The sequence below is a fragment of the Perognathus longimembris genome, chromosome 23, assembly GCF_023159225.1.
Source record: "Perognathus longimembris pacificus isolate PPM17 chromosome 23, ASM2315922v1, whole genome shotgun sequence".
Taxonomy (NCBI): domain Eukaryota; kingdom Metazoa; phylum Chordata; class Mammalia; order Rodentia; family Heteromyidae; genus Perognathus; species Perognathus longimembris.
Genome location: NC_063183.1, coordinates 3,945,857 through 3,955,918, shown reverse-complemented (window position 1 = coordinate 3,955,918; position 10,062 = coordinate 3,945,857). Strand labels below are relative to the sequence as shown.

At 48.7% G+C, this 10,062-nt stretch overlaps 1 protein-coding gene across 10 annotated transcripts in view; it reads right to left on the bottom strand.

Moving 5' to 3' along the window:
* Nucleotides 1–462: 462 nt before the first annotated feature.
* Nucleotides 463–10,062, bottom strand: part of Tnrc6a (trinucleotide repeat containing adaptor 6A) — an 89,396-nt gene continuing 79,796 nt past the window's right edge. For all 10 annotated transcript variants that reach the window (XM_048331975.1, XM_048331977.1, XM_048331981.1 and 7 more), the window contains 8 exons: nucleotides 9,337–9,468; nucleotides 8,230–8,388; nucleotides 7,424–7,564; nucleotides 6,062–6,169; nucleotides 4,795–5,016; nucleotides 3,733–3,803; nucleotides 3,241–3,380; nucleotides 463–2,504 (listed from right to left, as the gene is read on the bottom strand). In XM_048331975.1, coding sequence (XP_048187932.1) covers nucleotides 2,129–2,504; nucleotides 3,241–3,380; nucleotides 3,733–3,803; nucleotides 4,795–5,016; nucleotides 6,062–6,169; nucleotides 7,424–7,564; nucleotides 8,230–8,388; nucleotides 9,337–9,468 — 1,349 coding nt within the window. In that variant the 3' untranslated portion in view covers nucleotides 463–2,128. The remainder of the gene's footprint in view (nucleotides 2,505–3,240; nucleotides 3,381–3,732; nucleotides 3,804–4,794; nucleotides 5,017–6,061; nucleotides 6,170–7,423; nucleotides 7,565–8,229; nucleotides 8,389–9,336; nucleotides 9,469–10,062) is intronic.

Below are 10,062 nucleotides of genomic sequence, written 5' to 3'. Positions count from 1 at the left end.
TACACTGAGATACATACACAGGTTGTGGCCCACAGCTCCCGGGGAGGAGCAGGGGCCGCGGGGAAGAAAAGGCCAGTCCAGGCTGTGGCGAGCGTTTCTCACTGGGTGACAGAGGTATGAGACTCAACACCGGTACACTGTCAAGTCATTAAGCTTCATGGTCCATGGTCTCCTGCTGAGGCCGGAGATGGGCACAAATGGTGGGAGGGTGAAGTCACAGAGAAGCTTTGAGCAACAAGATCCCAAAGGCGCTCAAAGAGGGCAGGAAGGAGCAAGCTACAGTTTCCCGTTGTTCTCACATTATTTCAGGGTGAACGTGTGGATAAGTTCAGAGAAAAAGGTTCAAATATTCGCTTTAGATATTTAATTGGTTGCTTTGATGAGAACCCTCATACATAGCAACTTGGAAACTTTTGTTATAAAAAGAGCCTACAAATAAACTCACAAAGAAGAGACAATTCGTGTTGAGCAGCCAGAAAGTCATGGTTTATTATATCTGAAGAGATTTCATAATTCAAACACAACCAAACTGTACATTTTACAATCACATTCTATTTGTAAACAGTTAAAAGCCACTGACTTCTCCTGCCTCGTAGGACAGCAACAGTTAAGAATCAAGGCAATGAATGATGGCAAACTGGATCTGTAAAAGTTTTACCCTTGTTTAGTCCCGTCTTTGACTAAGCAAGCATTAGAATACCATTTGTGGGCAAAAAAAGGGGTGGGGGAGGGAACTTAAAAATGGTATAACTCGTTAGTTTGCAACAACATTTAAAATTTTCTTTATACAACAAACAACAGCTGTAAGCCCAATAACTTGGATACAGTATGCATAGTTACTGATTTCAGCTTTAAGGTACAACAGTTAAACGTTAACACAGTCACGAGGGCAGAAACGGAGCCACTTGATGGGGGTCACAAAAAATGATTACCTACTGATTATTAGCAAACCATCATCACTCACTAATAAAAAGACAGCGTCTGAAAGCAGAATGCCAAACTCCAGCTTTAAGCATTTTTTTTGTTTTTTTTTGTTTTCTTTTTGGCAGAGAAAAATTCTTTAACAGAGCAATACGTAATATCAGTGCTAAAAGTTGGGTGGTTTCTTTTTTTCCTATAAGAAACTACAAGGACATTTTTTTTTAATATATATATATTTTTTAAACTGGGGAACTGGTTTTCCTGAGAACCATGCTCTTTGATTTAGGACAGGAATAGAAAACAAAAGAACATGGCCAAATGCTGCTCCTTTTTTTTATTTATTTTTTTTCCCAGAGATAGAAAGCATCTTTTAAATCATCCTCCATTTTTTTTGTCTTTTAAATTTTTTTTAAATGATGGAAGAGTAAACATTTTTTTCTCAAAAAACAAACAAAAAAATCTGTAAACAAGAAGGTCCACGGCGGGAACCTTCAAAACAAAATGGAAAAGCCTATTCAAAGTGCAGGGCCCGGCCTGGGAGGCAGGCGGGCTGCAAGTCACAGCTGTGGCCACAGTTTTTCAAACTGCAGAGTGAAATTCTTTAGTTTTACAACATGAAGAAAACGGGTGCAATACTTTCATCACTAACGCTACGTCAGCATCCGCACTTGATCTCGGAGAGTCCACGACACCACGGAAGGTAGGCAAACATCAAGGCATAGTAGAGCGCGCACTACGAACGTCCTTGAGTAAACATTTACACCCAAACGCCACCCCACGCCGCAGGGGGCGCCGCTCAGGGCAAAGGTAAAAGCTCATACATTATCAGCCCGAAAATGGTTTAGCAAAAAAAAAGAAAAGGAAAACGAAGAAGAAAGAAGCAAACAAGGGGGATGTGAAGTGAGGGGTCCTAAGAAAGGAGAGAAAGAATCCAAAGGCTAAACATGATGAATGCACTCACGCGAGCTCACGCCACGCGGTCTGGCATGTATGGCGCTGTTTGGGAGTGTAAATAGATAGATACCTTTCACATTATAATATTGGCCTGCATGATTCAAGTATTCAAACTGATATGTTTTGGGGAAATCAAAGTGGAAAATGTGCAGAAAGTAGCTGTTCCCACAGTGGCCCCTGGCTGCAGGCGGTGAGCCCAGTTAGTGCCCCTTTCTTTCGCTTCTTGAGGTCATGGGTCGCGTGTACATCCATGTCACATGGACTCTCCACCCCCACCCAGGTGGTCAACAGAAAGAAAAGCGTTAATGGGGGATGGGCTGCTAATTCCCCGGGGGTCGCTGCTGCTCGGGGGCGCCCACAGGCTCGTGGCGTAGTGCGGGGTCCCCCAGAGGGAAGTGCCATGAAGGTCTCCGCAGGTGGCTCCCGACAGCGCAGCACCATTCCAGTGATTGAGGTCGGCCCGGCTGGAGAATGCATGGGAGCAGTCGAGGGAGCCCAGCCGGCTCTGGCTGGACCCCAGCGACTGCCAGCCGGGAGAAGGGGTCAGAGACTGACTTTGTGCAAAGAAACGACTGATCTCCTCTTCACTGGCAAACTCAGCAAGAATAGTAGTGTTCCCCAGTACACACCTAGGGGGGAAGCAGAGCTGTGTGAGGACCCCGACACACCTGGTGATAGAAGGGGAGTAGGGGCTGTGCCTGGGAACTGGGGTGCTCTCCCTCCCAAGAACATGTGCGTTCAAGGCAGCTTTCCTGTATGGCCTCTGTGGGGTGTTGGTCTGCTCCCTGGGGGACATGGGAGAGGTTTTCCAGGGTCTTGGAAAATGGCTGGTGGCTGGGCAGCAGTGCACATGCCTGCAACCCTAGATAGGAAGACAGAGGGCTGTGGCTGGAGGCCAGCTCGGGCAGGAAGTCCACGCAACTCCTTGTCCGTGGAGGAAGCCAGACGCACTGTCCCATGCCTGCTGTGGGCTAGCCACAGGCCTGGGAAAGACACAAGACCTTGTCTCAAAAATAAACAGTGCAGGGGCTGGGGATATGGCCTATGTGGCAAGAGTGCCTGCCTCATATACATGAGGCCCTGGGTTCGATTCCCCAGCACCACATATACAGAAAATGGCCAGAAGTGGCGCTGTGGCTCAAGTGGCAGAGTGCTAGCCTTGAGCAAAAAAGAAGCCAGGGACAGTGCTCAGGCCCTGAGTCCAAGCCCCAGGACTGGCCAAAAAAATAAATAAATAAAATAAAAAAATAAAAATAAATAAACAGTGCACAAAAAGGCTGGAGGCGTGGCTCTGCATTTACTGCCCCTGAAAGAGGAAAGCGCAGGGAACCTGGCGCCCCCTGCCCACCCCGCCGCGGCACTTACATGTGCAGAGACTTTTGTGCCTTCACTACCTCTTCTTTTGAACTGTAGCGGACGAGGGCATTTCCGTGGGGGAGGTTCAGGTGGAATGTTATCAGCGGGCCATGCTGCATGCACAGGGTTCGCAGAGTTGAGCCATCGATCTACAAGAGTGTGGGGCAGCGGGAGAGGCATGAGCGCCCAGCCTCTCCCCACCCCAAGTCCTCAGCTACTGCTGTCCCTGCTGGGGTGTGGGGGCCTTTGGCTTCCAGCAGGGGGGGCAGAGGTTAGGAGAGTGCTAGAACATAAAAGGGCAGGCCCGGTTTTCCCTGAATCAGCCAGGTGAGGTGCTCTCAAGCCGCAGAGCCCACACTCCATGGTTCTGGTCCTCTGCGTGCGGCGGGAGGACCGCAGGTGGGCCCTGGGCCCTGGAGGTCAGCCTCCGCCCGCCCTGAGCAAGCGGGACAATGCCCCGTGCCCCACGCCCACCACCCCGCAGCAGGGGCAGCCCCTCACCTGAGGTGTAAGGTTTTTCAGAACAAGCCAATTTGTTATTCTCCCTGAGCTGCTCTCACCCCAGCTGGAACCTGAAGGAGAAGAAAAACAATCAGCTTGCCGGGACGGAGGACATGAGGCCATCACCCGGGGCTCCACCGGCTCTGCAGCCTCAGCCAGGAACCAGCTTCATGTGCCTGCGGTTCTACCTGGCAGAAGAGCCTCAAGTCCAGCTGTTCATTTCTCTTTCTCACTCTTTTTTTTTGGCCAGTCCTGGGCCCTGGACTCAGGGCCTGAGCACTGTCCCTGGCTTCTTTGTGCTTAAGGCTAGTACTCTGCCACTTGAGTCACAGTGCCACTCCTGGCCGTTTTCTGTGTATGTGGTGCTGGGGAATTGAACTGAAGGCTTCATGTATACAAGGCAGGCGGCACCCCGGGGGCTCGCGAGGAGACATGGTGGATGACATGAATGCCCCTTGCTGTTACTTTATGGTTTTGTGCTGGTCCTGGGCTTAAACTAGGGGTCCCGGGCACCATCCCTGATATTCCTTTTGCTCATGGCCAGCGCCCCACCACTTGAACCATAGAGCCATATCTGGCTTTTTCTGAGTGCTTCACTGGAGTAAGAGTCTCACGGGCCTTCTCGGGAAGCCAGGGCTGGCTGCACAGGCGTGATCCACCAGCATCCGGCTTGCCATTACTTTTACCTAGGAGTAACCAGAGTCGCCCTCCAACTTTCCTTGCTGCTTCTTTCCAAGACAGCCCCTTTCCCCCTAGCAAAGAGACCCTGAAACAAGCTCAGGACTTGTCCCCTCACGAAAGGCCCCTCATACACATGACACTGGCCCAAGATGAACGGCATCCACTTTCACCCCCAAATGTTTCTGTTTAAGTGTACAGGCCAAACCAGCACTCACACAAGCCCCACTCTCCAAGGCTGTCCTTGTTCTGCTAGGTGATGGCTGCGGGCCTCATGGGGGGCTGCTCTCTAAGCGGAGCGCGCTCAGCACTTCACTTCTGAGAGGGAATCCCCACGCCTTCAACTTTAATAAAGCACCCAATCCACCCGGACTGTTCTCCTACCTGGGGTGTATCTGGCGTCAGAATTCCCCCATCCTCCTCCGACACGAAGGGGAGAGTTATCCCACGTAGACAAGGGAGGCTTCTGACCAGTCAGTCCCGGAGGCGGACGGGACGGAGCAGTGATGTTTTTAGGTGGCAGAGGGACCTTCCACAGCTCGTGAGCCAGAGATGTGTTTGTAACTGAACCAGGAGACCACGTCAATTTGGAATCACTATTTCTGGCTACTCAAATGAGAAGGAAAAAATAATGGAGAGGTTTTTAGTAATGGTAGCGTCCATTTCCCATTAAGAGCAAATCAAACAAAAGAAACTATCGAAACAACAGCAAAAAACCCTGTCTAAAAATGAGCTGTTGAAGAAGAAAAGCCATGTTTCCTCAAAGCACTGACTTACATGGCAGGAATTTTCAGCACCTGAGACTCTTAGGCCAGAGTTCAAAACTTTTAATCAAAATCAAAACAAAACAAAGCATCGCATATGTCATGTAGCTACTCAGGAGACTGAGATTTGGGGAACACAGTTCAAAGCCAGAAGTGGACCTGTAGCTCACGTGGTCAAAGTGCCAACTGTGAGTTTAAAAAGGACAAGGGTGTGAGCTGAAGCCTCCGCCCCTATAACAGGAAAAGAGCAGCTCCTCCTAGTTGAGCTGCAAACGCACACCACCTGAGCAGTGGGGTGCTGGGATGGGCAGTCACTGGCATCACTAACAATCCTGATCAAGAGCTATACATCCTCTAACACTGTCAATCTCGCCCTGACTCACATCTGTGGCAGGACCACAAAGCCAGTGCTCCATGGAGTGCGGTGGCAAATGAGGCGGGCCCCACAGCAGACCCCTGGGTGGCACAGTGCTGGTCACTGGCAACCATCTGAGCTGCCTTCCCTCAGTCCGCCATCAGCTCTGTGGCAATTCCAAACTCCTGCTGACCGTATTTTACGGAAGTATCTGGCTACAAGGGACTGGAAGTGGAAAATCCAGAGGATTCTCATGCACGGGGCTTAGGCGCTGCTGTGGGTGACAGAGCCGAGGCAGCTCTCCAGCAGTGACAGCTGCTGGGGTGGGAACAGGATGCTGCAGGTGACTGCTGGGCCCACACACGCAAAAGGAAAGCCAACACACCTCTCCAGGAGGGGACTGGTGGTGTGGTTCAGGTGGTGGAGTACCTGCCTAGCAAGTGCAAGGTCCTGAGTTCAAACCCCAGGATCCCCAAAGCTTCCTACCTCCCTGGAAATGAGAACCTAGGGGAGCAGCGGGCAGGGGGCCCACCTGAAGTGCTTTGTGCTGTACTGCTGAGGGGAACGTTGTAGTTGGAGGCACGAATGGATGACCAGGCACTAGTTGAAGGCAGCGTGGTGTTCAAGGATGAGGATGACCCTGCACGGGAGAAGAGGCCAGTCAGCACCAGTCGGGGGCACCGTGTCTGAGAATTGGCAAAGGCGTCCAGGGAAATCAGACTAACATCACTGCCTGGGCAGTGGGCGCTCAGGGAGCAGCTTCCTCTTGGCATTCAGAATCAGGCCGTGACCCGCTAGCTGTTCTGTGACCCCCAGGCTCAGAGCAACACTTTCCTCCCGCTCCCTGTTCTCATGCGGCTGAGGGAATGTGCTCGCACAGGGAGGAGCACAGCCAGGCAGAGCCGGATCCCCTGGCCACTCTGGGCTCTTGCTGATCCCGCCTTCCTCCACAGAACTGCAGTGCCAGGTCCCCCAGGCACCCAGCCACACGCACCATCGGAGCAGGCTGTGCCCCGAGATTCCCAAGCCTAGTCTCTCTCCCCATTTTGAACCTGCTGGGCCACCAACCGGTGGCCATGACAGCTCCCTGACCGTCCTCCTGGCCTATCACCACTACCACAGGACACCCTTCTAACTTACCTCCTCACCCGTGGACTTGCAGTCGTACCCACCCTGCCCTCCAGCCTCCCTCCTCAGACCCTCAGGTAACTGAAGGAAAAGGAGCCTGGGCTCGTCTACTTACTACCATGCCGTAATGCTTTAGGCTTGGCTCTGTGCACCCCATTATTTTCTGTCCAAGGTGTAGTTTTAACCACCCCCACAACCACCTCGGAAGGCAGGTTCTTTATTCCCTCCATGGTGTGGGAACATTTGCTTTCTATTACATATTTAATGTAAAATGCTGGCTGCCTTGTTTATCAACTATTTAAAGAAATACATGATTGTAAAATACAATCATGAAAAGTCAGTTACTGTTAATATTCCAAAAATTGCTCATTCACATTTCTTTGAGTGCAAAACCATGGACAGAATATGCATAATGCCTAGAGACAGAAAAACAGCCACATGGCGCTAAGTGGGGGGTTTCCTGATGAAGCCATTAGAAGGCCAGCACTGATTCCAGAAGTGATCAGGGCTCCAGTCTCTCAGCAAAGGCTGCCTGTGGTTCCTGCAGAGGAAGGCCCAGGACAGCACAGCCAACCCCCCACAAAGACACTGAGAACAAGCACCTAGTCCTTGGTTTTCCCTTCTCCAACAAGGAGGATAAACCCTAAGAGTGCTAACATGCTGAAGTCACTCATGGAAAAGCTGAGAACTCTGCTTTCCTGCAGCTCAAAGCTCCACCCTGACTTGGAGTCCTTACTAAAGCGTGTGCTGGCCATCTCCCACTCACCACTGTTCCTGTCCCTGAGGTGGTCCACTTCCCGCACAGTATTAATTGAAAGATTGTTTATGACACTGCCAGGAGTGACGTAAGGGTCAGTTTCGGGGTCAATGTTTGGATAACCTTTCCATGGTTCACCAGGGCGAAATTCTGGAAGTGAAAATTAAAGTTAATCATCATTTTAATATTCATTACTAAATACTCCATTCCTTAGTATTCCTAAAAATGATGTGTAAAAGTTCTACGCAATTCTCAAATATTTTCTAATTTATAGTAATGTCCCAAAAGGCTGAGTATATTAGTGCAAACAGTATAAATTATTTTCCAACTTGAAAGTTGTTACAACTGAAATCACTCCTCTTGGTACGTACGTACGTATGTACACGTACACACACACACACCCTTTAATTTTTATTATTTTTAAACGATGCTCTTTAGAAAGGCTTTTACAGCAAATCAAACCCACGCAGGACAAAGCAGGCCACAGGTGTATTTCTGGTGATGGTTCAGCATAGCTGGAAGGGCTAACAGCTCAGGGCTTTGGATGACACCTTGTCCCCTGCCCCCTCTTGCTCCCAACCCCCACCCCAGTGGAATGCTCCACCTGCCCTGCTCGCAGCCAGGACACGGGGAACCTCCAGGCATGTTCTCCACCTGGCTGACACTCTTTCTTTCCCATCACCATTTCTGCCCTCCTTATCAGAAAGGATCAGTCTAACCACACAGAACTGGGCTAAATCACCAGAAATCCAGATGTGATGAAACTTAATGGAAACACAGTCTTGTGAGAAAGACTGTGGATGCTACCATCTTACCTGGTGGCCAATTAACACTGCTAGAGCCATTAGGCGATTTGGCACGTGGCCAGCCATCTCCTATTGAACCCGGAGGACTGGCTGGTGAAGTACTGCTGTTCATAAAGTCATAGGGAACAAATGGAGACTCTTCCAGCCTGAAACCACTTGAAATAGCACCTGCACAGGGAAAAATGATAGTGACACATGAGAAAACACCATCTGCTACTCAGGAGGTATAGGAAAGAAGATTGCAGCCTAAGCAAAAGCCAGAGACCCTATATGAAAAACAACCTAAAGCAAAAGGACTGAGGCATAGCCTAACTGATAGAGCACTAAGCTTGAGTGTAACTGTCCTCCCCAATCTATGTCTACACCTATAATCTGTATCTATATATGTAACATCAAATTTATTTTAGATCCTCAAACACAGTAAGAAAGCATCTATTAGATACGTGGGTTCCCTACTGTTCTGTCATGTCAATTACATCAAGATGCAGAAGGGAGCTGTGTGATCTTGGACAGACTCCCAATTACTCTTAACTCTATTACATGTTAATAGTCTAATATTTTACTTGAAAAAATGTTTATATATGCCCAAGTGGATTTCATTTCAAGGACACAAAGATCACAGCCATTGAAAAGTGAGAATATGAACACAGAATTACTCCCAAACCATTAATAGATCTGCATTTTGTTCTAAACTGAGAACAGGGGCAGTGATTGTTTGTTGGAAAGTCAAGTTTTTGGATTTAAACATGGAATCAAGTGGGAGGACAAAGGATTGTGGCAAAGCAAAAACCAATGGTGATCACAGTCCTGTACGTGATGATGAAGTATATTCAAGCACCCAGGAACCTGGGATGGCATGAACAACCCTTTTCTTTTTTATTTTTTTGTCAGCTGTGGGACTTGAACTCAGAGCCTGGGTGCTGTCCTTGAGCTTTTTCGCTCAAAGCTAGGGCTCTACTAACTTTGAGCAACAGTGCCACTTTCAGGTTTTTTTCTGGTGATTAATTGGAGATGAGAGTCTCACAGATTTTCTTGAGTAGTTAGGATTACAGGTGTGAGCCACCGGTGCCTGGCAGGTTTCTCTTGTTTAAGGAAAGGATTAAATGTAATGCGTACCATGTTTGCTGGAGTTCTGATCCAAAGATGTGTTCACAGAAATGCTGTCCACTGTCGTCCACTTCCTTAGTCTCGACTGCGGCTCTTTAATACTGTTCACGTCCATATTTACATTCAAGTTTGAGTTCAAGCCTTAAACATTAAAAAAATAACTCAAGAAGTTTAGCATCTTTTCCTCGTGGTGAAACACTATTTTCTAGAAACAAGACAAACTTAATATTCCTTAAACAAGTATCATCTTACAAATGTGGCAGTCAGACAATAAAGGCAGGCAGGCAGAAGAGACCCCCTGTGCTCCTAGCTGAGGCCAGCACAACACTGGGAGAGACGCTTGTGCTGGGTCATCAGAGGGCATCTCATTCAGACTCTCTACAATGTTCTGCAGTCCAGGGCTTTCAAATTCTAAGTGTTAACACTCTGATCATGTTACATACATATGGAAAATGATTTCCCCACATAATTTTTTTTTAAATTATTTCTGAACTCTGGCAACCTAAGAGAAAAAAGGTTTGTTTTTGGCCAATCATGGGGCTTGAACTCAGGGCCTGGGCACTGTCTCTGAGCTTCTTTTGCTCAAGGCTAGTGCTTTACCACTTGAGCCACAGTGCCACTTCTGGCTTTTTCTGAGTAGTTTATTGGGGATAAAGGTCTCAACAGACTCTCCTGCCTAAGCTGGCTTCAAAACACAATCCTCAGGTCTCAGTTTCCTGAGTAGCTAGGATTACA